Below are 26,727 nucleotides of genomic sequence, written 5' to 3' on the forward strand. Positions count from 1 at the left end.
GGATATGTACAGTATACAGTACATAAACTATTCATTTGTGTCTGAATATACAGTACGTGCATGAAGGTTTTATTACACTTTATATTGTGTTTATGTACAATATAGACTTTAATACATTCTCTTTAATAATTTAGTACAATTATTGTTGTAGTATGACATTTATTACACTTTATATTGTGTTTATGAATATATTTTAATAGATTCTGTTCAATACTGCTATATTGTGGTAGTGTGCCATAATTATAGAGGTTTAAACATGTTTTAAAGTTGCATGATTTTTTCTCTAACACCTGCCCTTTGAAGCTCATGTTCAACTAAATGAAACACTTAACAGAATTAATTAAAAGCAGTTCTCTCATTTACAGGTAACGGTAATTTGAAATTATCAGCAGTGAGATTGAAATGCAGAAACACGAAAGTGGAAATGTTTCCCACACTGAATTTCTTTTAATAGGATTTTACGGACTTGAAGAACAGCGATGGCTTCTATTCTTCCCTTTCTTTCTGATGTTCATGTTGTCTACTGCTGCTAACTCATTCCTTATATTTGTCATCAAAACACAAAGGAGTTTACACTCTCCAATGTGTGTTTTAATAGGAGCCATGGCATTTGTAGACCTGAGTCTGCCAGTATTTTTTGTCCCTAAAATGCTGCTGAGCTTCTTATTTAACTGGAATGGTATTTCTCTAGTAGGGTGTTTGGTGCAAATGTTTTTCATTCATTTCTTTGGCACATTTCAATCATCCATTCTCCTCTGGATGGCTCTGGATCGGTATGCTGCCATATGCATTCCACTGCGCTATAATGACTACATGAACCCTTCTTCTTCTGCTAAATTTGTTGTTGCATCTGTTCTCAGAAATGGTATTTTCATTCTGGTTATTGTCATCCTCGCTGGTAATCCCTCTTACTGTTCCTCCAATGTCATTGATCATTGTTTCTGTGAACACATGGCCCTGGTAAGTTTGGCCTGTGGAAGCACGGCTGTAAATAGTATTGTGGGGTTGACCACAATTTTCTGTGTAACAACACTTGACTGTGTGATTATGGTTGTCTCTTATGTCAAAATTTTCATTTTGGTCTTTAAAACAGCATCAGGAAAATCTTCCCGAAAAGCAATTCATACCTGTATTACCCACATAATAGTCATGTGTGTGTCTTACTTCTGTGCTATGACATCTTTTTTTGCATACAGGATTAAAAATTCTATCTCTCCCAATGTCCGTGTACTAATAAGTACAATGTATCTACTTTTTCCCAGCTGTTTTAATCCAATAATTTATGGGATCAGAACAAAAGAGATAAGAGAGCAGATACTCAAACTAATTAAAAGAACACAAATAGCACAAACCTCTGTTAAAGTGTCAAGTGTGACACACAGCTGACATGGAGGAGTGATTGACTCATTACTGTGAAATATACTGATTCAGCATAATTTCAAATAATGACATTATTTTAAATGCATGGAGATAATATAAAAACTGAGAAGTACAGTATATCAGCGATGTCCTTCCAAAATCGTAATAAACTGCAACAGTCCAAAATCCTGTACCTTCTTTTATATCATCTTTAACAAATGCATTTAAAACTCAATAATGATTTATTATGTATTTTTGTTCTTATTTTCTTCATTTGAATTTTTTTTTCTTTTTGTAAAAGACCAGGATTAACTGTATTCTTGCTTAATTTAGGTACGATGACATTTTCCAAAACGGAACATTCTGTCAGGCTTTCACACTGTAGTACTTTCAGCTGGGTCCTTAATCACTGGTGACCATTGATGCATGTTATTGATCTGCTTCATTGTTTAGATGTCTTTCTGTACTTTTCTCCTTGGTTTAAAAAATACCCTGAATAAATTATGTTTTAAATAACTTCAGTACGCAGAATGTGAACTTCTTCATTTGCAAAACAAAGAAACATTTTGCAAAATTTGCTTTCTTTATTTTTCATAAAAAATCTTTTAGTGATCAATCCATCATTGACAGCCACAGGTGAGAATGATAATATTTCAAACAGTTGCTCTGTTTTATCTTTCTACAAACTGGTTATATTGAGAAATTTTAGAACTCAGGAACTGGCTCAGAGGAACCTTTTTAAGACGTGGAAGATGTTTTAAAATTGCACCTAAAATATAAAATTCAAAATTAATTTGCCTGTGATTAAAAACATGGATAGGTAAAAAACACAAGAAGTCACAGCGATGCCCAAGGACTAAGACTGATAGCTACTGTTGCAGTATAAACTCGTGAACTAAACATATGCATTAACAGTCTTATTACTTCCTTTTCTGGATTTCTAATTTACTCATATAAGAGTAAAGAGTCTGTTAGCAGTTCAATTCATTATATTTTCTATCTGTATTTAGGTAGAAATCCCAGACAATTTAGCTTATGTAATGATGTAACCTTGCTCAATGTACAGTCTTTATCAAACAAAGCTTTCTTTCTTGATGACTTCTCCCCCTGATATTTTTTTTTTAATGATGGCAGTGGGGCATTACGCGGGGGCATGTTCAGTGTGGAGACGGAGCCCTTTGCTAAAAGTGACGCGTTGCCTTGTCTACTGCATCCAGTTAATTTTGGATGAGCCACATCTGTGGGAGCTGGTTAAGAACACACTGAACACTTCCCCGGAGGGACCAGCTAGCAGGACCGCAGTCCAGAGTTTCTGGTGGCTGAGAGAGTACGTGGGAGAACAGCTCTCCTATATGCAAGGCTCAGCTGGGAGAGAGAGCCGGGACGAAGCAGGACCAAAGCAACAGTCCCAGAGGGGATTGTGGAGAGAGAGAGTGTAAGGCCATCTTTTTTGGGGTCTCCTGCCCCACCGTGAGTACTCACCAGGACAGGCTGAGAATTCAGGCCTCGCTCTGTTCTACTTCAGCCTGAGCTCCACTGTTCAATGTGGCTCTTTTTTTAGTCCGTTCTGGACCCCAATGTCACAAACGTTTTTTTCCTTTTTTTAAAAAATCCTTTCCTCCCACCAGTGCCTCTGCCCCCTCAAACAGGGCAACGACTTCTCCTGAAGTTTGCAGTGGCTCCTTCAAACCCTCACTGTTACACCAGCCTTTTTAAAGCTATACCCCCCTTTCTGATGATGTCCCATTTTTGTTAAATTACAAAGGAGTTATACTGTATATAATTTTAAAGTTTAAATGTGATCGTCAAAACTTGCTCAGAATGTAACTGATGAAATTAAACTATGTTGACTGCATAATTATTCATCAAAATATGACATTATACTGTGTGATGAGGTTGAATACTTTGCACAGCATTCTAATTCAGTCTTTAATTGCAATTAAACAATAAAAGTATTTAAATTATTAACTCACTGTTTGTGTAATATTAGTTATATAATCACAGATTTATAATATTCACAAACTCTTCACAAAGACTGCTATCTTGTCAATTATAATTTTCAATAAGTGTAACTGTTCAAAAAAGATATGTGGAAACATGACCTAGTTAACATAGCTTCCTCTGGCTACCAGCTTAAATAGCTAGTGATGGCTAGACACATGAAATGTTACAGTTTGCACCACATTGCTAGGCTTGAGTAGGTAAATTAAATTAGGATAAATAAATTAGGATTTATAGCTCTAAAAAAAGTGAGGCAGAGCTTTGAAATGAAACAGGAATGAATGAATACTGGGTGTCATGGTGGCCCAGTGCTTGCAAGGATGGGCTCTGGTTTCTCCATCACCCTGTGTTGGATACTGTCAATGGAAAGCATGGTAATACATGGTAAAACCAACAACGTAATTTTAAATTATGATTATAGTTATAAATATGAAATAATTATGAAATATGGAATCTGGGACCCTTAGCTCCAGGACGGAACTGGCAACCAACCCCCTAAAGGACAGGGGGGGCACACAGATCTGGGAGACGGCCCTCCAAGCAGGCCAGCTAAAGCCCAGACCACTGTGCGGAGCATCTGCCCGGGGAACAGGAGATCGGCTCCCAGACAGGCCAGCAGGGAAGACAGGATAGTGGAAAAATAAAACAGAATGGAAAAAAGTGCAGAGATTAAACTAAAAGAGGGTTAAAATAACAATGGTGTATCACCTTTGATCCGGCCTTCAATAGAGAAATTGAGTAATAAGTAGGGAATGGAATAATTGGTAATTAAGTACAGATCACGTGAGGGGAATTCAGTTTATGCAGCAAGCCCTGGAGAATCGTGAGCCCTCATGAGAATGTGACAGTTTCCCAGGGAAACCGCTAGATGAGAGATGTCATAATGGGCACGATCAGGACACGAAAAAATCATTTTAATGAATTGCTTGGATTATAATTAATTATTTGATGCCAGCATATTCTGTTTTTCTTTACACATCCGTTTAAATCCATTTCATTCTGGTTATTATCATCCTCGCTGGTTATCTCTCTTACTGTTCCTTCAATGTCATTGATCATTGTTTCTGTGAACACATGGCCCTGGTAAGTTTGGCCTGTGGAAGCACGGCTGTAAATAGTATTGTGGGGTTGACCACAATTTTCTGTGTAACAACACTTGACTGTGTGATTATGGTTGTCTCTTATGTCAAAATTTTCATTTTGGTCTTTAACACAGCATCAGGAAAATCTTCCCGAAAAGCAATTCATACCTGTATTACCCACATAATAGTCATGTGTGTGTCTTACTTCTGTGCTATGACAGCTTTTTTTGTATATAGGATTAAAAATTCTCTCTCTCCCAATGTCCGTGTATTAATAAGTACAATGTATTTACTTTTTCCCAGCTGTTTCAATCCAATTATTTATGGCATCAGAACAAAAGAGATAAGAGAGCAGATACTCAAACTAATTAAAAGAACACAAATAGCACAGACCTCTGTTAAAGTGTCAAGTGTGACTCACAACTGACATGGAGGAATGATGAACACTTTATTGTTAATAATAGAAATATACTGATTCAGCATGAATAATTTCACATGATTAATTATTTTTAATTGCATGGTGATACAGTCATATAAAAACTGAGAAGTACAGTATGTTAGCAATGTCCTTCCAACATCGACTGCAACAGTCCAAAAATTCTGTACCTGCTTTTATATCATCTTTAACAAATGCATTTAAAACTCAATAATTATTTTTTATTTATTTTTGGTCTTATTTTCTTCATTTGAATTTTTTTTATTTTTGTACAAGACCAGGATTAACTGTATTCTTGCTTAATTTAGGTCTGATGACATTTTCCAAAATGGAACATTCTGTCAGGATTTCACACTGTAGTACTTTCAGCTGGGTCCTTAATCACTGGTGATCATTGATGCATGTTATTGATCTGCTTCATTGTTTAGATGTCTTTCTGTATTTTTCTCCTTGGTTTAAAAAATACCCTGAATAAATTTTGTTTTAAATAACTTCAGACACTTGGAGCAATTTGGTTTGGACATGGTTTTGTCTGCTGGATTCAGACCCTATATAATAAAATAATAATATAATATAATTCTCCTAATGCCTCAGTTATTACTAATGTCATGATATCCAATCCTTTTACAATCTGTCGTGAAACCAGCCCTCTCTCCCCTTTGTTATTTGATATTTTTATTGAACTATTAGCCTTAGCAATTAGACAATCTGATTACATTACTGTTATCACTGTTGTACATACTGTACCAAATACAAAATTAGTACTGTATATATACTAATGATACTTTACTTTATTTACAAAATCCTAATACTATGAGGTACCGTTTAGGACATTATTCAAACTTTACCTCTCATACACAAACAAATTGCTCTCACATACACACAAAATGCTCTCTCTATTTTACATCTCACATACACACAAAATGCTCTCACATTAACTAGTTTTACCTCTCACGTACACAAAAAACACAAAACATCTGTATGTGACTCAGTATTGTGCTGCAAAATAAAAATAATATTAAATAAGAAAAATACCTCAGTGGTCCCAAGTTATTACAATCTCAGTTCTCACATGTCTCATGGAAAAGGATAAGAACAAAAATTATAAGAAAGAGAATTTAGATAAAGCAGAGGAGCAGGGCAACTGGTTGAGAGTGAAGGGAGTAAGTAGATTTAATTTACTAGTCAGTTATTGTGCCAAATAAAAATTATATCACAGTACAGTAATGCTTCATTTTTAATAGTGATATGCAATAATTTAATTATAGAGGGCAACAATGTTTTTTTTAAGTTTTCAGTACTCATTTTCAGTTACTACCAGTAATTACTAGCACTATTTCTTAATCAGTTAATAGTTATAACAAAAAATACTACAGAAATGCTTGTTTTGCTAGTCACAGAACCATACCCTATTTTTCCTATAAGGTTTTAAATTGCATATTTGTTAACTTACAAGTATAGGTACCTCAAGGTACTGAACCCTCACAAATTCTGAGATTTTACTGTATACATTTTCCTACATGTAGTGTAGGGGTTTTGTGCATGTACTGGGACAATTATTAATTGTAGCAGTAAATCACAAAATGATTCTTCGATGGGTATTATAAAATCGACCTTGCAGAAAAACTCAGCAATGCACACACATGGATACTAATACACGAGAATAAATTTATTAATACATAAAATGTGCATATAAACATAACAGATTTTAACGTGAGGGTAAGCAGAATACAAAAGTATACAAAACTCAATCACGAAAAGTTATAAATACCAAGTGATACATACATTCAGTATACGATTCATTTATACTGTTTCGTTAATTAGCTTTTTGATTAAAACTTCTACACTTCATACTCAAAAGCAAGTACATCACTCATATGAATTAAATTGACATCAACTGGGATTGAGATAACAATTGAATTCTCAAGCTGTAATGCAGAATGTTGAATACTCATCCAATCTCTGTGGATTCGTATCTCCCGCGGACACAAAGGAACAGCAACAGGCTGTTGCTGCGTCCAATCAGCGTCCTCTGGCCCGGTGCCAGCAAATCCTGCTGTGGCTGGAGGTGTGGGGGAAGGAGGGAGAGATTCCTGCTGCGGCGCGCTGGCAGTGAATCTCTGAAGACCTGGCTAGTTAGTCCTGGAGCATTCCTGCTCCATACTGAAGCCCGCGGTCGTTACAATATCATTCAGTTCTGTGTTTCATTGTGTAACAATGTGGGAGTGGGAGGAGCCGCAGTGAACACTGGTAAAAGTTGATACCCCATCTGAGGGGGCTGAAGCACCAGTGTGAGGCTAAAAACACAAAAAGGAAAAAGAAAAACACACGGCTTTGTACAGCAGCATCCAGGCTGGACTGTCCCTACTTAGCAAGGTCCAGCCTGGGGAAAAGGAACCGCTTGGGACAGCAGTATAAATCCAGTCTGGATCCCACTAAATAGGGATAATCCAGACTGGATTTATTTTATTATTTAGTTTATTTTAACTACATCTCCCATGAGCATTTGCTGTCTGGTTTTTTTTGGAAAGAATTAACATGCCCTTTTTAACTACATTCCCCATGAACACTTGCAAGGTTTAAGTTAAAAACAATAAACAGGATATGATTGAAAAAACATACTGTAAGTTTGTTACTTAAAGTATGTGTAAACTTGTTTATTTATTACTTAAACATAGGTAATCATTAACCACCAAACCCGGGCAGGACCAGCTGGACCCATGTTTTTGGGCAGTTTCCCAATGAGCCTTCTTCTACTCAGCTTTTTCTCATGTCATTTTGCAATAATCTATTTCTTCTCTGATTGATTCACTTCTTAATTCCATTTCCTCTCAAATATTATTTTTTTTGCACATTTTAGAACTCAGTGATATAAATTAATTTTAATTAATTATTACTGTTGAGAACTACTGTATGTTGCTTTTGTGTCAACCGTGTTACCCTCATTTCAGCTATGGTACTTTTACATGTATTTGTCTGCAATAAATAATATTTTCATTACATCTACCTGGGTTGTATGACACAAAAGGGATATTATCTAATTTTCTCAAATTGATGAAAATTTTCCTTTTAAATGTGTCTTTTGTGAGAAAACGGTAGTACCACAATGTTTGTTTTTGTGAATTCATATTTAATAGATGTTTAATCCAGGTTCCTTTTTTAGATAAGAACAAACAAAAGAACTTTTTACAAAAGTAAAATTAGGTCAAAGGAATAAACATGTATGATATTCAATGAGGAGAGAGCATTGGCATTAATTTCCCTGCCAGCTGTTGGCAGAAAGCTGTCAAATTGCTTGAGAGGTGTCTTTATCATGTCAATTGACCTGTTACTTTTTGTCAATGGACAACAGGTCAGTGATCTACAGTATACCTACCATATCTAAAAGGGGAAATACGGGTGGATCTCTGCAATATAGTGAACAGTGTGATGATGCCTTTCCCCAAGAAGTTTAGTTAGTGTTTTAAGTTAGCAACACAGAAATTTATAAAAATAGACCTGTTTTAAACTACCAATGCCTGTTTAGTTAATGTCTGTGTTATAACATTCTGGGTTTTAACCAGTCCCGTAAAGATACATTGAGCACCACAGGTTCTCTTTAAAGTGCATTAATCACACTTTCATCACAATGCCTTTCAAACTACGGATGTTTAAAATACCACTATTTGTGATTTATTTCAGAAAACTTTATTTAAATAACATCTATTAGTTAATTGCATTTTTAGATGAGATCAGATCACTTTAATAGCCATATATAATTTCTTGCATTAAGAATTTGTCTTTTTGCACACCCCAGCTTGTTCTCCATGAGACACACAGGCAGACAGACAGGGAGAGTGAAGCTTGGGGTCAGAGGACAAAGTCAGACATTTATACGGCGCCCCTGGAGCAGCTGGGGTTAAGGGCCTTGCTCAGGGGCCCAACAGAGTAGGATTTCTCTGCTGGCCACTGGATTTGAACCAACAATTTCCAACCACAGGCGCAGATCCTTAGCCACAGTGCCACCGAAACCTTAGCTGTTTGTTTATGCACAGTTACACACATGCTAGAATATGACATAACAGCAGTGTACATCAGTGACTCTCTGAAGACCTAGTTAGTCCTGCTTGAACTTACAGAGTTTGTGCACATGAAAAATGACTGCGGGTCCGAGCAAGTTAGACGGGACGTCTAGAACTCTTTAGACGGGAAGAAGACCGGTTCGTTCCCGATGTAGCGCTAGTCCTGAATCCTGAGATTCAGCTGTCGACAGTTCCGACCGTAGTTCACTCGTTGATCAGGCGAACGTTCGTGGTGGGGTACCGGCGGTTCACGAGGCTTGCTGCTGGGCTAACCTAACCTCGGGTGGATCCATTGGTTACGCGTGGGCGACCTCCTGTCTCGACGCTTAGAACAAAGTAAAGTCCTGGCACTTTGACACACTGGCCGTCACGTGATTGTCCGAGATGAGTCTGAGAATGTCCTGGAGGGGCGCTCTGGGCTCTTTGTTGCCTCTTTTATCTGGAGCAACTACGGTCGTTCATTGGTTAAAAGTTTCGTGGGCATTCGAGACCCAAGTGAGGTTACCCTGCCCTACCAGTTCCTGATTGGCTGATCAAGGTAGAGGATGAATAACAATGCTCTCTGACCTTAGGATTATAAACACCTTGGGATGAGATTCTCCCTTGGAATCTCCCAGACAGAAAGGCGCCAGAGATGACCATTCGTTAGGGTGGCTGGAGAATCTCAGCCCTAGGAGTCGTTCCTTATCAGGAAACTCTATCAGGCAGAAAAACACCTTAAATCTGAACCACATAGAATGGCCTCTCTGTGTCCAGCACCACAGAGATGAGGGAGAGAGAGACTAGCAAGGGGACAACAAACTTAATTCCTGTATTATTAATAAGCATTGCCGCTACAGTAGGAATACATAGACAAATGATGCATGAGGTGAAATGCACGCAACAAAAATGCAAAAAGAGGCATTCGCATAAGATACACAATGTATAAATACACACCCGAAGACGGCTCCATAGCCAAAACATTGTGTTTATTTCCTTTATTAAACTTTACTTGTTCCTTTGCATGTTTTGTAATTTTGTTTTTGTGAATAAAAATAATAGTGATTTAAAATTTTGCATACTGTAATATAAGGTTAAAAATTAATAAAAGGCTAAACAGTATACAACTTAAACTCTATAATTGGAACAGGCTTGTCCCTCAGCTTTGACCAGGATTCAAAACCAGGCGTTTTCGGGCAACAGTTCAACTGCTACCACAGGCCAAGCGGTTTTACAAAGTAGAGCAGTCCAATCAAAAAAAAAAATGGTGTGTTACGGCGATGTGCATTGCAAAGTGACATAGTATCTGGCACACATTCTGAATGACTGAGTGTGTAGTAAAAGTCAGTGATGATTCTGATTCGATAAGCTGGGTGAATTTGGTTTTGTCTGTTGTTATCCTTTCCAAATTTCAGTTATGATCTTCCATGACAACATAATGACTATGTACAGTTGATTCCTCAAAACAGACATTTATACATGTCAAATCCCGAGCAGACATTAAGCTTGAACAGGAAGTGATCATCATCTCATTTCCTGCACCTTTTAAGGTGGAAATCTACCTTTGTATATTGAAGTCTGCAGATCTATTCGGCCTTTGTCTGTTGTCTCTAGCTCAGGAGTGCTAAACTGGAAAAGTTTTTGACTCTCTTTAAATTGAATTAAATCTACGTGTTATAGACCAGGGGAAATTACTGCATTTGTTCAGTCAAGATACAAGTTCAAACTGAAAAATTAAAAGAACTATCATTGGTTCTCATACCTAAATAATGCAAACACCTAAGGGAGCTTTAATTTTCCTCTAAAATCTAATAATCTGTCTCAATAGATTGATTAGCATTCAGTTTATAGATTTGTGTTCCTGTCTGAGGCCTCCTGTTGCTGATCTAAGAATTATTACCTCATATACTGTATGACTGTTAAGGTTTATTTTTAACAGCATGCTAGTGCCTCATCAAGGGAATTTGAGAAAGGCATTTAAGATACAGTAGCTACTGAAGAAGTTGTATTAAAGTAACAACAAATGGTGAGTTCTATTGCTCTTTATCATTAATATTGTCAATGATGTCTCTGCTGCAGTTATTCCACACAACTACTGGATCTCACATACAATTCTACTAACAATATACAGATAGTAAAAATGATTGTTTCATTATTTTTAATATATTTAATGTTTCTGATATTTAACTCATATCAGTTTAATATGTCTAATATGAAAATATTATATCAGCATTGAAGTACAGTATGATTAAATGCTATTGGAAGATAATTAAACCTGCATACTGTAGGGTGTGCTTTTTTCATCTATCATATGATTTCTTTATTTTTTTATTTTGTTGACGCATACAGTATGTGTTGAATTATTCTTGTAGTTCTTTGAAGACTAAAGACATAAAGGATTTACTATACTTTCATGGGATAAAATATTCATTTATCTATTGATTTATATTATTATTATTCTGAACTGTGTAACAGATTAATGTAATTTCTATTTCTGTTTGCCACTCAGAATTATAGAAAGTATAATATATTGTGCCATCACATTCTCATCTTAAATGTTTAGCTTCAAATGATCATTGTTTGACAGCTGGTTATAATCTGTATTAAATGTAATAATGGAAGTGTTCTCTGATTTGCAGGTGAATGTGTTATTTGGAATCTTCAGCACTGAGATGCAGGATTACTCAGGTGGAAATATATCCCACACCGAATTTCTTTTAATGGGATTTTATGAACTTAAACAGCATAGATGGCTTCTTTTCTTCCCTTTCTTCCTGATGTTCATGTTGTCTAGTATTGCTAACTCAATTCTTATATTTGTCATTAAAACGCAAAGGAGTTTACACTCTCCAATGTGTGTTTTAATAGGTGCCATGGCCTGTGTAGACTTGAGTCTGCCAGTATTTATTGTTCCCAAAATGATATTTAGCTTCTTATTTAACTGGGATGGTATTTCGCTACTGGGGTGTCTGGTGCAAATGTTTTTCATTCATTTTGTTGGCTCATTCCAATCATCAATTCTCCTTTGGATGTCTTTGGATCGGTATGCAGCCATATGTATTCCTTTGCGCTATAATGATTACCTGAATATTTCTAGCTCTCTAAAATTTGTTCTTGCAGCTATTGTTAGAAATGGAACATTTGCTGTTATTGTTGATATCCTTGCAGGAAATCTTTCTTTCTGCTCCTCAAATGCCATTAATCATTGTTTCTGTGAACACATGGCCCTGGTAGGACTGGCCTGTGGAAATACAATTGTGAACAATGTTGTAGGTTTGTTAGCAGTTTTTTGTGTTACAACCCTTGACTGTTTGTTCATGGTTATTTCATATGTCAAAATCTTCATTTCAGTCTTTAAAACGGCATCAGGAAAGTCTTTCCACAAAGCAATCCACACCTGTACTACCCACATTATAGTCATGTGTGTGACTTACTTCTGTGCCATGACAGCTTTTGTTTCATATCGGATTCCGAATTCAATCCCTCCTGACATTCGTATCATAATTAGCACAATGTATCTACTTTTCCCCAGCTGTTTTAATCCAATTATTTACGGAATCAGAACAAAAGAGATAAGGGAGCAGATACTCAAACTGGTAGGAAGGACAAAATTTGCTCAAATATCTGTTAAAGCTTAAAGTGTGATTCACAATTAACACAAAAAAGGGGGGGGTGGGTGATGGACTTAACATAAAATTATTTGATATTATTAATACTGTATGTTTAAAACTGCACGTGCTGCATATAATGTAAATATATTTTTGAAAAATGAAACTATTGAAAATTATTTTTATAAGTATGCTTTCAAAACGTTTAATAAAACACAACTGATCAAACTGCATTTTCTTTGCTTTTTAAGAGATCAGGTTAAGTTCTGTAGACTTGCTTAATTCAGGTATGACATTTTTCAAAATGTTACAAAGGTTTGCCATGTGTACATACTGAAGTATCTGTTCATTAACTCAAATCACATTTTAGTATAACAATCACAATGCAATCTTCTCTGAAAAATAGTTTTTCTTGCATTTCAGTGGAAATCTACTTTTTCTTACCTGAATATAATATTGTATGCCAAACCTTGTGCAATATTGTGCCTGACGTTTGGATGTCGCTGGCTGTAGTTCATTGTGAGCCATTAAAATAGAGACATGACATTATTTTTGCTACATAGTTTTTATTTATGTTTGATGTATTACGTTAATTTCAGCATGGCAGATACTTTTGGTTATTTTTGTTTTATTGCACTGTACAGATGATGTACCATGAAAAACACTATGTAAAATAAAGGTATGTATTATTATTCCTTTAGATTTTAATGTATCTGTTTTTCCCTTTATAAAAGATAGTTCAGTATCACTTTTTTTATTTGAGGCTACATTTTGCAAAACATTCTTTAACCACAATACATTATCAATTTGTATACTGTAGCGCCACGTGGGGTGCTTTTGCCACGCGCACGCAAGGCGGACTGAGAACAGCACCTGGGGGCGGAACTACGGGACTGTACGTAGTGGGACGGAGGCTGGGAGACGGCCTCTTCCCTTCTGTGTCTGTGCTGGCGTAGGTGCAGCGCTGTAACCCCTGTCCCTGTGTGTGTAGCCTTCCCCGGTTCCGGTTAATAAATATGGTGTTTAATCCCTTATCCCGAGTCCTATGCCTGCTCCATTCCGCGCTGAAGCCCGCGGTCATTACAATATCATTCAGTTCTGTGTTTCATCGTGTAACAATGTGGGAGTGGGAGGAGCAGCAGCGAACACTGGTAAAAGTGGATGCCCCGTCTGAGGGGGTGGAAGCACTAGTGTGAGGCTAAGAACACAAAAAGGAAAAAGAAAAGTGCACCGCTTTGTACAGCAGCGTCCAGGCTGGACTGTCCCTACTTAGCAAGGTCCAGGCTGGGGAAAAGGAACTGCTTGGGACAACAGTATCCAGTCTGGATTATCCCTATTTAGCGGGATCCAGACTGGAAGAAGAGGAGCGTAGGGCGAAAACTGAACACATCCCCACATATCCTCCCCTCATGAGGGAGGCCACTCACCCCTCTGAAAAACAAACCAAGGGAGGGAGGGTGGAAAAAGTTTTAAAAAAAGAAAACGGAAAGAGAAAACTAACAAACGCCGCCTTACTGCAGGCTCCAGGCCAAAATAATGGGTGGGACAGCGGAGGAAAGTTTCCGCCTGGTGAGATACACGGTAGGACAGGAGAAAAGGAAAGGAAAATAAAATGAAGGAAAAATGTGGACACAGCTCTCTCTCCACAGTCCCTTCTGGTGCTTTTGCTGGAAGGTTCTCCCCTTGCGGGGGTCTACACGTCCCTCATCGAGGTGTTCAGCGTGTCTTAAAGGGCCCCCACAGCTGCAGCTCATCCTTAACTAGCCAGGGCAGCTGTGGTTGCTAAGGCAACGTGTCACCCTCAATCCAGGGCTCCACCTCCACACTGCACATGCCCCCAGGTAATGCCCCTAATACAGTAAACCCTCAGTTCAATGGACTAATCAGGGAGAAGGGGTGTTCGTATTGCTTAAATAACTGTTACGTTACAAAAGATGTTTTCAAGGCCCAAAACACACTACTATATGAGAAAAAAAACATTTACTGAGATGTTGAGCATGTTTAAGCAGTTAGAGGAAGGGGGGAGGCAAGGAAGCTGTTCTGGCTTGTGAGGAAGTTTTGTTGCCTTTTTTATTTTTATGGCAGGTGTGCTGTTCACTGAGGGTAGGAATAGCAGGGTGAATAGGAGGAGAGGAGAGAGAGAGGGGCTGCTCATATATGATTTCAGGAGGTAAGAGAGTGAACACTTGTCTCTCTTGACAGAGGGATAAAAGGCAGAAAAGAAGGGCTTGAGGAGAAAGGTCAAGGAGCACAGGAACAGTCCATTTTTGGAAGGCGCAGGTTGCTATAATACAGTACATACTGTATACAGTATGCGTATGCATTCTGGATTTTTTGACATACAGTATTTTTAACTATTGCAATCAACACAATCAATAACAATTGTTCCTGTGCCTTTTTATTTTATATTTTATTTTTTCAGAAATATATTAGATCTTTATTTCATGTGTCATAAATATACAGTAAAGTATTTAAAACACAAACAACACTCACTGTAAGGAATTCAAATACCTCTAGGGCACCATTGATACAGTATTCTTGAATTAACTACATTCCCCATGAACACTTGCAAGGTTCAAATAAAAAATCATTTATCTGTTTGAATTTTTCTAACTGCATTTATAACTGCCTTTGTTATGTCCATAAATCTATCCAGGACATTTTGATTCTATCGGTAATGCCTAAGGCAGTGTCTAATCAATGGTGGTACTGTACCTAAATAAAATATATTTCTCAATAGTAATAATGGTACTGGTGTCACAGGTGTATTATGTACAGTATACTGGCATGGTCCTTTAGAGAGCGCTCTGACACTTTTGTATTTTAGTTTTTTCACTTACACCTGTCCCTGGTTTTCCCAGTCACTTCCCGGTTATACTGTCCACATAGGGTCCTAAACAACGCACTTTACGGGAGTCAGGACCGGCTCCCGTGACACCATTTAAAATTCAGACCTCCTCTGAGGTCAGTACAGGTCAGCATTATTCAAGTTCTGAATAGTTTGGCTCTAGAGTGTGTACTTAAGAAGAAGATTGTATGACCTGAAATGTTATCAGGTCATCTGAAAAATCCAAATATGTTCAAATTCACTCATTTGGTATGCAGTATAGTATTATTAGGTGAGCTACACAAAATTGGGCCTGTGTAGAAAAACGCCCCAATATGTGAATACAATTTCCAGAGAAGAAAGGAGTGACCTGTGCAGAATATCCACATGGTATAGTATTTCAGGGAAATTTTAGCCATTGCTCTCTCTCCTCAGTTTTTATATTATTACTGCACATTCCCCATTATTCTTTGGGGAATGTGGTTCAGGCAAGAACCCCTGTCTTTTTTCCATTTGCCACTTTCCACTGTGCTATAGTATCATTTAAAAGATTCAAGGCTACATGTATAGTGGCAATCTTACCTACAGGTACATCTTGCCACCATGGGCTGAAATGGCTGGAGATCTGCAATAGAAACTTCAGAATTTGAAATGTCAAAAGACAGGCCTTCCTATATATAAAGGTGGTTTACAAGGCCTGAGCACATTGAAACTCACACTGGGCTGAAGACTGCAAGACAAGGAGTCCTGATTCAACAAAACTCTTCTCACATTGTTCAGTTCAGTTCAAGCTTTATCATCTCCTGGGGGGAAACTTGTTTTATGGCACAGCCCATTACAACGATACAAGGACAGAAAACATTACACTTATGTTAGACAGTTATACAGTACACAAAAAACATGCTGTACAACAACCCAGCACCAGCTTACAGTCTGCTCAGCCTTTATATCCCAAACGTACAATATTTCCACCCACGTGAAAATGTGGTTTTATAACCCTTCACTATTTATCTTTTATTTTAGGAAAATGAAATAAGATATTTTAGCATTTATACCAATGTTCTCCTACAAAAATTAAAGTACCGAAAACTACGGATAGTGCTACACCACCCACTGATACTGATTTCTCTATACCGGTTGAACTGAATGCTTATTATGAACCACCGGTGCCACTGTGCCCAGCCGCTGATGACCTGTCAATGGAAAGAAATATACTCTAGGTGCCCCTAAGGGCTGTGTGCTTCCCCCCCCCCCACTGTATTCCTTGTTTACCCACAATTGTGAGGCCACACACAGCTCCAACTCCATTTACAAGTATGCTGATGACACTACCATCTTTGGCCAAATCACCAGTCATGATGAGACGGCCTACAGGGATGAGGTCAGGAACCTGGTGGAGTGGTGCCTTGACAATAATATCTCCCTCAATGTCAGCAAAACCGAAGAGCTGGTCATCGATTTTAGAAAACAGGGTGGGGACCACACCCCTCTTCACATCAATGGGGTTGCTGCAGAGATGGTTAGCAGCTTTATTTTCCTGGGCACCTTCATTACTAATGATTTAACGTGGTCCCAGAATGTAACTGGAGCTACAAAGAAAGCACAACAACGCCTTTTTCTTTTTACAGGACAGGTGCGAGTGAGAGTGTGCTCACATGTGGTTTTACAGTGTGGCTTGGCAGCAGCTCATTTTCAGACCAGAAAGCGTTACAGGGGGTGATCAGGTCAGCCCAGTCCATCATTGGAGTACAGCTCCTCTCTATTGTGGACATTTTTATAACTCACTGTCTCAGGAAGACTGAAGGTATCGCTAAGGATACCAGTCATCCTGGTTCCTCACTTTTCTCTCCCCTTCCCTCTGGTAAGTGATATAGGAGCATAAAGGCACAAACCTCCAGATTCAGAGACAGTTTCTTCCTCTAAACTGTCAGATTACTGAACTCTACCCCTGATGTTTTTTTCTCTTCTCACACTGCTCTTGTGACTTGTTTTTTTAAGTTGTATGTTATAGAACATGCTACTGCTGTTCTGTGTTTATGTTTTGATGTTTCCTTAAAATATTAAATTGGTTTACTATTACCCAAGCAGCCAGCTACAGACTGTTGTGAGGTCTCTAATGGGTCTCACATTGAGCTATTTATTATAATGGTAGTGTTACAATATTTTTGTAATTATGTAAGCACTAGCTCTGGCACAAGACTTGTGTTCTTGTTATTATTGTTAAGGATTATTTTTAACACCATGCTCGCACCTTATCAAGGGAATATGACACAGGGATTTAAGAGTAGCTGCTGCGAGGCCTGGATTAAAGTAAACTGAGACGGTGAGTTGTATTGGTCCTTATCGTTAATATTATTGTTGTTGCAGTTATTTCACAGAATTAATGAAAATCATCTACTAAAACAAATTTACAAATGTAAGCACAGACATTTTGGTTTTCAGTCTTTCCTTAGGTAAATGCTTATTAAATGAAAACAAATTCTTTAGGAATGAAGCATGACTAGAAGTTGTGGGAAGGTGTGTAAATATATTATGGAGTGTAGTTCTCCATGACAATATATCTTCGTGTATATTTTGAGTTTGTTGTTAGCACGTGTTGAAACATTCTTACATTCTTTTATAATTCTAATGAGATCACCTGTGGCACTTTCACAGGATGAAGATTCGCATATTAATTTTTTTACTTTGGACCATGAATAATGAATCTTATTTTCACCTTAATTTTAATATAAAAATTATTTCAGATTTCCAGAATTTTCACTTATTTCAACTGCATTGGCATATACATGGTTTAAACATGTGGAGTCATATGCTATTTATTTGCCTATAAAATGTACAAGAATCTGGTATAGATTGTTAGTAATCAATGGAAATGTCTCTGATTTCCAGGTGAACTGGTTTTTTGGAAACTCCAACTCTGAAATCACAGCGGACATGCAGGGATATCAAGGTGGAAATTTTTCCCACACTGAATTTCTCTTAATTGGATTTCATGAACTTAAAGAGCAACGTTGGCTCCTGTTCTTCCCTTTCTTTCTCATGTTCATGTTGTCTACTGTCGCAAACTCAGCTCTTATATTTGTCATTACAGCACAGAGGAGTCTGCACTCTCCGATGTGCGTTTTAATAGGAGCCATGGCATGTGTAGATCTGAGTCTGCCAGTATTTTTTGTTCCGAAAATGCTGCTGAGTTTCTTATTTAACTGGGATGCTATCTCTCTACTGGGATGTTTGGTGCAAATGTTTTTCATTCATTTTGTTGGTTCGTTCCAATCCTCCATTCTCCTCTGGATGGCTCTGGATCGGTATGCTGCTATATGCATTCCTCTGCGCTATAATGAATACACAAACACTTCTACTTCCCTAAAGTTTATTGTTGCAGCAGTTCTTAGAAATGGTATTTTCATTCTGGTTATTGTCATCCTTGCTGGTAATCTGCCTTACTACTCCTCCAATGTCATTGATCACTGTTTCTGTGAACACATGGCCCTAGTAAGTGTAGCCTATGGAAGCACAGTCATTAACAGCAGTGTAGGATTAGGTGCTGTTTTCTGTGTAACAACTCTTGATTTTGTCTGCATTGTTGTTTCATATGGCAAAATCTTCATTTCAGTCTTTAAAACCACTACAGGAAAATCCTCTCGCAAAGCAATTCACACCTGTACTACTCACATAATAGTTATGTGTGTGACTTACTTTTCTGCCATGACAGCATTTTTTACTTATAGGGTTAAGAATTCAATCTCTCCTAACATCCGTGTACTTATCAGTACAATGTATTTACTTTTCCCCAGTTGTTTTAATCCAATTATTTATGGCATCAGAACAAAAGAGATAAGAGAGCAAATACTCAAACTACTTAAAAGAACTAAACTTGAGCAAACCTCTTTTAAAGTGTCAAGTGTGATGCAAAACTAAGAAGTTAAATAAGGGAGGAGGATAGACTCCATATTATTAATTATGAGACGTTGACTGATTCGATATGATATTATTTGATATAGTTAAAATCTTTTTTAATTGCATGGAAATATGGAAATATTGTGCTTCATAAATGCTTAATAAATTGCATGTATTCAAAACATGTTTTATCACATTTATGATTTAAAAATAATCAAGAATGTATATTAATTGGCTGTGTAAGAGATCGGCAATAGTTGTAGAACAGTTGGTAATATGTCATTTTTAAAAATATTGACAAACTTTTATCAAACTTTCATGCAATAGTTTCTGCTGAAAAATAAAATGAATAAAGCTTCAAGAGAAACATATCAATCCATAATGTATGCATATTTTTAGAGTATATACATAATCTTAGATATTGCTTACATATTTTTGGTATCAATTTAATTTTTGATCATCCATGACTGATCATGACACACTACAGTGGCCTTGTTGCATAAGCACTAATACACCTCATTATAGAGAAAACTGATGTTTAGGTGGTGAGCTGATTTCAAATGTTGAATGTTAAGCCTAATGAAAATCCCACAAAATTTTTCAAATTATTGTCAAATCCACAGAATGACTTTTAACTGGATAAAGCACAAACCCATTGATCACAAAAAAAAACGTCTTCACTCTCTTACTGGGGAAATTATGAGATCTATCATTAGGTCTTGGTGACCTCTGAAAGAGAATTTAATCAAGGTGGCTTCAGTGGGATCAGATGTGAAATCTGAGCCACCACTGATGTAATATACACTGATACTTTTAGAATTTATCTGAAATATTGCACAAGGCTAAAACTTGTCCTCCAATTATAAAACTGTTTAATAATCACCATCCCAGATGCTACTTAATATGTAAGACATACTGAAGGCAGATGTTGGATATCTTATTGCTCTTACCAATTGGATGATAATTTGCTAATCATCAAAATTTCTTTTTAAATAGAAGGATTATTATTCAGTTTGTGAACCTGTTTCTCAGAGGTGTTCTGTAAGGTCTTACCTTGATGACTTAAGAATTGTTACCTCATGTATTATTGTTAAGGATTATTTTTAACACCATGCTAATACCTCATCAAGGGAATATAGAAAGGGGATTTAAGAGCAGCTACTGTAAGAGCTGGATTAAAGCACAATCAAAGAAGACAAAGAAAAGAAGGACTTCCTTTTGAGATGGTGAGTCATTAAATGTGTCATTGCAGCTGTGGTCATAATATTTTACTTAATACTGGAAAATCGTATAGACTTGTACCAACCTGTTCTATAAAGATATTCATGGGATCTAATGGCGTGATTTCTTCTGCATTGCTTACATCTGTGTTTATATTTTAGTGCTGTATTTGTGTAGAATTATTCTTACATTTTTCAGGGATATAAAGGCATTAACTCAAAATAAAAATATTCACAATTTTTTTTCATAGATTCATGTAATTTACACTTTTATCTGAGGTTTGGAGTATTATTTTATCTGACCTTCACATTTCAAGAATTATGCAAAATGGTGCTATTATCTTTTAATACATTTAATAAAATGTCTGGATTTTTATTTCACTTTGACATTATAGAGTATTTTGTGTTGATGAGTGGCAACAAATCTCAGTTAAATATGTCATGGTTCCATGCTGTAAGACAATAAAATGTGAAAAAGTCAGGGGGGTGAATACTTTTGCAAGACATTGTATTTTGTATCATGAGAGGATGATAAATAAATATGATAAAAATAAAAAATGAATATATCTTTCTTTCCTTTTCATTTTTATGTAAGGATACTTTTATTTTAATATTTACAGAATGTTGACTCAGTTTAACTGTGCGATCAAATACAATGCATAAAATTAATTGCTTATTATTTTCCTTCTTGCTTATTATTGTACATAAAATGGCAGTAATAGTAATTTAAGTTTTCTCTGATTTCCAGGTGAATGTATTATTTGGCAATTCCAGCATTAAAATTGCAGCAGGAATGCAGGAACGCCAAGGTGGAAATATTTCCCACAGCGAATTTCTTTTCATTGGATTTCATGAACTTAAAGAACACAGATGGGTTTTATTCTTCCCTTTCTTTCTGATGTTCCTGCTGTCTACTGCTGCTAACTCACTTCTTATATTTGTTATTAAAACACAAAGGAGTTTACACTCTCCAATGTGTGTCTTAATAGGCCTCATGGCATTAGTCGATCTGAGTTTGCCAGTATTTTTTGTCCCTAAAATGCTATTAACCTTCTTATTTAACTGGAATGGTATTTCTTTACTAGGCTGTCTGGTCCAAATGTTTTTTGTTCATTTTGTTGGCTCATTTCAATCATCCATTCTCCTCTGGATGGCTCTGGATCGGTATGCTGCCATATGCATTCCACTGCACTATAATGACTACATGAGCCCTTCTTCTTCTGCTAAATTTGTTATAGCTGCTGTTCTCAGAAACGGTATTTTCATCCTGAATATTGTCATTTTTGCTGGTAATCTCTCTTATTGTTCATCAAATGCCATTGATCATTGTTTCTGTGAACACATGGCATTAGTAAGTTTGGCTTGTGGAAATACTATCATAAACAATGTTTTTGGGCTGGTCACTGTTTTCTGTGTCACAACCCTAGACTTCATGTTTATTGTTGTTTCATATGCCAAAATATTCATCTCAGTATTTAAAACAGCATCAGGAAAATCTTCCCAAAAAGCAATCCACACCTGCACTACCCACATAATAGTCATGTTTGTGTCTTACTTCTGTGCCATGACAGCATTTCTTGCATACAGGATTAAGAATTCAATCCCTCCAAACCTTCGTGTCTTAATTAGCACAATGTATTTACTTTTTCCCAGTTGTTTCAATCCAATTATTTATGGTATCAGAACAAAAGAGATAAGAGAGCAGATATTCAAATTAATTAAAAGAACTGAACTTGCTCACACCTCGATTAATGTATCAAGTGTGATGCACATCTAATATGGAAAACATGGGTAAATGATGAACTCCATACTTGTCACGATTATAGTTCCCCCTCCTTAAGGGTGCTCCAGCCCTTTCACTTAGACTTTATTCTGTGCACCTGTTTCCTATTCCCAGCCCACCTTAAAAGCCAGGCGCTGACGCTCATCCGGGCTCCGCATCTGATTTCCGTATCGTGCGAGTCCAGGACCTGGAAGCACCTGGTCCCGTTAAGGTTTTAACCTCGGTTCCCGTTCCTGTTCCCTGTCCGCCGGTTCCGGCCCGGCCTTCGTGTTTTAATTCCGCGTTTTGATGGATCTCCTGGTTTTGGACTTACCTTTCTGTTTTGGATACTCTCTAAGGACTACTCTTTTGGATTGTTCGCCTCGGCCGCACCTCCCCCGTGCACCAGCGCACTTTGGACACGCCCCCTTGTCTTCAGCCCCGTATTCCTGCATGACGTTTCCCCAGTGTTTCCCCACTTCGTCGGATTGTGTCGTCCGCATAGGGTCCGGAAAGAACTGTTCGTTACAATACTATAATAAATGTAATTGTAAACCTATTCAGCATCCAATCATTTAATATAATTCCAATGTCTCTTTTAATTGTGTGAAAATATATTTAGTATGTGCTTTTTACAATGCTGAACAAAGTGCAACAGTTTAAAATATCTTTTTGAATCACCTTGTATGTAAATGCACCAAATGCATTTAAAACTCAAGACTTCATTTGTTTGTTTGCTTGTATAGGATGTTGTATGAGGCCAAGAATACATCCAGTAATTCAGTTAGGAGGACAAGCTTTTTTCCGAGCTTTCACACTGAGAATCAAATATATTAAGCTTCTAAATAAACACGACACACCATGTTAGTGTTTTTACAAAACAAACATACAGATTTGATTTTAGACATGGATTCAATGATTTTGGCATCGATCTGTAGAATGGAGTCAGGTGATAAAATGATGAAACCTGTCAAGCCTGGTAAAATTCAAACAAAAAACATTTTTATTATATTTATTATAATTTATTACTTAATATACTTATTTTGTCAAAATATGTTTTTTATAGAAATAGGAAATACCTTAAATAGACCGAGTGGGCGAATTCAGAATTAATTATTATGGATTAATTGATTAATTAATAATTAATCCATGATTAATAATGAACCAATATCATTGATACTGTATGTCATTTAGAACATAAATGGAAAATTGATAAATAGGACATAAAATGATAAATGGATATGGTTGATATTGAATAATATCTCCAAATAATGTGACAAGGTAATTATCTAAATACTGTAATACCAACAAGAGAAGAGTATGCTACGGTATACAGTAGCTAGCAAGTAACTAGTGTAGCATTTTTTTTTTTACTTCAAACATTTCTATCCTAAGTTTAAGCACCCTTCTGTATTTATATTTGGTTATTTTGCTTATGTTCAGTATACTCAAAATCTTTATTGTTATTAACAAATAATTATGTCTCACCCACCAGTATCCACTGGGGTTCTAAATAGTGGCATGATTAGCATGTTTTTATAGCATGGTTCTCATAGTTGTCCTATCAAATATCTTCTACTTCTAGATGAGGATGCAGTCTTCAAAACACACACTCACATTGTCAAAACCCGAGTTCACATTAAAGTAGCTAATTTCACGGTCCCCTCACTAGACTGTGTGCCAATATCTATGCATGAATGACACCTGGGCCTGGTAGGTGTCTGCCTGATCTGAATCCAGCTCAGGAGTGCTGGACTCTCTTTAGATTCATCTAACAAGATGCAGGTATCTAATGTTTTTCTGTGATGGGCTGATCAATTGTTTTTCATTAAGAATGAATTGTGCCTCACCTTCATGATGAAAACATTATTACTGTACCTCGTGTATTATTGTTAAGGATTATTTTTAACACCAGGCTAGTACCTCATCAGGGGAATATAGGAAAGGGATTTAAGAGTAGCTACTGCAAGAGCTGGATTACAACACAGTCAAAGAAGACACTATGACAAGAAAACAGATAGAATAAAGGTTTCCTTTTGACTTGGTGAGTTATTAATATGGTATTGATGTTGTGGTTCCAGTTATTTCATAAAAATAAATATCATATATACTGTATACTATCTGTAGCAAAATCTGAAACTGCTCAAAGAGTAATTAACTATGATTAAAAGCAATCGGAAGATGTAGTATATTAAGATACTGACAGTGTTTGTTTTACATTATCTACTGTACCTAATATGTTTTTTATAATAAAATAATTTATACATTATTTAAGTTATATTGAATTCTGATTTTATAGCAGATAAATAAAGATTTAACTTCTGTTTAATATTTAGCTTTTTTTCAAAATTGTGTGAAACTGTGCCATTATATCTGCAGCCCAAGTATCCATTTGCAAATGTTCATTGTTTGCCAGTTGTTCTTTATAACACAAATTAAATGGGATCAATAGTAATCAATGGAAGTGTTCTCCAATTTCAGGTGAATGTACTATTTGCAGACTGCACTGAAATCGCAGCAGGGATGCAGGGATTCCAAGGTGGAAATTTCTCCCACACTGAATTTCTTTTAATAGGATTTTATGAACTTGAAGAGCAACGATGGCTCCTGTTCTTCCCTTTCTTACTGATGTTCATGTTGTCTACTGTTGCAAACTCAGCTCTTATATTTGTCATCAAAACACAGAGGAGTCTGCACTCTCCGATGTGTGTTTTAATAGGAGCCATGGCATTTGTAGACCTGAGCATGCCAACGCTTTTCATCCCCAAAATGTTGTTAAGCTTCTTATTCAACTGGAATGGTATCTCTCTACTGGGCTGTCTGATCCAAATGTTTTTTGTTCATTTTGTTGGCTCATTTCAATCATCCATTCTCCTCTGGATGGCTCTTGATCGGTATGCTGCCATATGCATTCCTCTGCGCTATAATGACTTCATGAACCTTTCTAATTTTCTAAAGTTTACTGTTGTAACTATTCTCAGAAATTGTACCTTTGTTGTGATAGTTGTCATCCTTGCTGGTAACCTTCCTTATTGCTCCTCAAATGTCATTGATCACTGTTTCTGTGAGCACATGGCGCTGGTAAGTGTGGCCTGTGGAAGCACAGTCACAAATAGCATTGTGGGGTTGGTAGCGGTTTTCTGTATAACAACTGTTGATTGTGTGTGTATTGTTATTTCATATGTCAAAATTTTTTATTCTATCTTTATAAAAGCATCAGGAAAATCTTCCCGAAAGGCAATCCACACATGTACTACACATATAATAGTCATGTGTGTGAGTTATACCTGTACCATTACGGCCTACTTATCGTACAGAGTTAAGAACTCTATCCCCCCAAACATTCGTGTCTTAATTAGTATAATACACATTCTCATTCCCTGTTGTTTCAATCCAATTATTTACGGTCTCAGAACAAAAGAGATTAGAGAACAGCTAGTGAAACTTGTTCAGGCTCCAAGAATTGGTCAGACCTCTGTTAAAGTGTCCAGTGTAACATACGATTTACATGAAAAGACTGGGGAATGAGGGACTTCATCTTATTAACATCATTTATATTTGTTATTCAATATGAAATTATTTGATGAAATTATTTGAAGAGAATTGTCTTTAAGAAATGTGTGAGTATAATGTAAAAAAAGTATAGTGTAAAAGAAAACACACCATGAAAACTTCAGTAAAATACCCCTGACAGAGTATCTGTACTAACAGTATGACTGTGTTTTAGAGAAATATGAACTGTAGACTTTCCTTATAATCCAAGCAACATTTTCAAACATTTCAACTCAGTAGTCTAATATTCACACCATGGAAACAGACACATGAAGACAAAACCATTAATTCCTTAAAATTAATTTGTATTGCATATGTCCACTGTTGCTACATCATTAAGTTACTGAATGCATTTTGTGAGAAATTAATCTTTTAAATGAGACTGGTAGATAATTTATAAAGAGGAAATATACTCTTTTAAAAACTTGTGTTTAAGAATTAGTTTTCTCATTTTGTCTATCATCTTTACAGTTTGTACACTGAAAATAAAATTAAGAAAAATATTCAGTACAATGTGCTTATGTACTGTAGTTCAGGTGGGCAGCTGCGTCAGCATGCGTAGGCTGCAAAGGAACAAGTAACATGTTTATTCCATGTTGAAAAAAAGAAGAAAGAAAACACAATGTTCCGGCCGTGGAGCCTTCTTCAGGTGTGAGAAAGACAAGGCAGTAAGCAAAGGTAATACTTACTTGTAGAGGTCAGGGACATAGCCAGTGTCGGAAGCCAAGAACCGTTCTTCTACCCAGCCGACAAAAATATTGGCATAGCTGGGTCCCATTCTGGTGCCCATGGCAACTCCACTCACCTGTTGGTAAAAAAAGGTTATTGTATATAATACAGCATAATACAGCATTTATTTAATCTAATTTATTTCTTTTAAAATAAAGTGTATTGCTGTATATCTATCAATTTACTGTATAATTTAGCCTGTCAATAAACTACT

At 36.6% G+C, this 26,727-nt stretch overlaps 6 protein-coding genes across 6 annotated transcripts; all 6 read left to right on the top strand.

Annotated features, from left to right (window-relative positions):
• Positions 1-402: 402 nt before the first annotated feature.
• LOC148830169 (olfactory receptor 52K1-like) lies at positions 403-1,386 on the top strand. The gene has a single exon (XM_088922160.1). It carries the CDS (start codon positions 403-405, stop codon positions 1,384-1,386), a length of 984 nt encoding a protein of 327 aa, XP_088778286.1.
• Positions 1,387-4,356: 2,970 nt separating this feature from the next.
• LOC148830170 (olfactory receptor 52K1-like) lies at positions 4,357-4,869 on the top strand (the record flags this gene model as incomplete). The annotated part of the gene is made up of 1 exon (XM_088921863.1): positions 4,357-4,869. A coding segment is annotated over one exon (513 nt), but the record flags the coding sequence as incomplete, so codon positions are not given.
• Positions 4,870-11,590: 6,721 nt separating this feature from the next.
• LOC148830171 (olfactory receptor 52K1-like) lies at positions 11,591-12,556 on the top strand. The gene has a single exon (XM_088922177.1). The coding sequence runs from the start codon at positions 11,591-11,593 to the stop codon at positions 12,554-12,556; it is 966 nt and encodes a 321-aa protein (XP_088778303.1).
• A 5,731-nt stretch (positions 12,557-18,287) lies between these two features.
• On the top strand, positions 18,288-19,271 carry LOC148830172 (olfactory receptor 52E8-like). The gene has a single exon (XM_088922129.1). The coding sequence runs from the start codon at positions 18,288-18,290 to the stop codon at positions 19,269-19,271; it is 984 nt and encodes a 327-aa protein (XP_088778255.1).
• Positions 19,272-21,263: 1,992 nt separating this feature from the next.
• LOC148830173 (olfactory receptor 52Z1-like) lies at positions 21,264-22,247 on the top strand. Its single transcript, XM_088921886.1, has one exon. The coding sequence runs from the start codon at positions 21,264-21,266 to the stop codon at positions 22,245-22,247; it is 984 nt and encodes a 327-aa protein (XP_088778012.1).
• Positions 22,248-24,755: 2,508 nt separating this feature from the next.
• LOC148830174 (olfactory receptor 52E8-like) lies at positions 24,756-25,760 on the top strand. Its single transcript, XM_088921891.1, has one exon. It carries the CDS (start codon positions 24,756-24,758, stop codon positions 25,758-25,760), a length of 1,005 nt encoding a protein of 334 aa, XP_088778017.1.
• The last annotated feature ends 967 nt before the right edge of the window (positions 25,761-26,727 follow it).

This window comes from Atractosteus spatula, chromosome 7 (assembly GCF_055471065.1).
Source record: "Atractosteus spatula isolate fAtrSpa1 chromosome 7, fAtrSpa1.hap1, whole genome shotgun sequence".
NCBI classification, from domain to species: Eukaryota; Metazoa; Chordata; class Actinopteri; order Semionotiformes; family Lepisosteidae; genus Atractosteus; species Atractosteus spatula.

Coding starts and splice junctions, on each gene's coding strand:
- LOC148830169 (XM_088922160.1), top strand. CDS start 403: ATGCAGAAACACGAAAGTGGAAATGTTTCCCACACTGAATTTCTTTTA.
- LOC148830171 (XM_088922177.1), top strand. CDS start 11,591: ATGCAGGATTACTCAGGTGGAAATATATCCCACACCGAATTTCTTTTA.
- LOC148830172 (XM_088922129.1), top strand. CDS start 18,288: ATGCAGGGATATCAAGGTGGAAATTTTTCCCACACTGAATTTCTCTTA.
- LOC148830173 (XM_088921886.1), top strand. CDS start 21,264: ATGCAGGAACGCCAAGGTGGAAATATTTCCCACAGCGAATTTCTTTTC.
- LOC148830174 (XM_088921891.1), top strand. CDS start 24,756: ATGCAGGGATTCCAAGGTGGAAATTTCTCCCACACTGAATTTCTTTTA.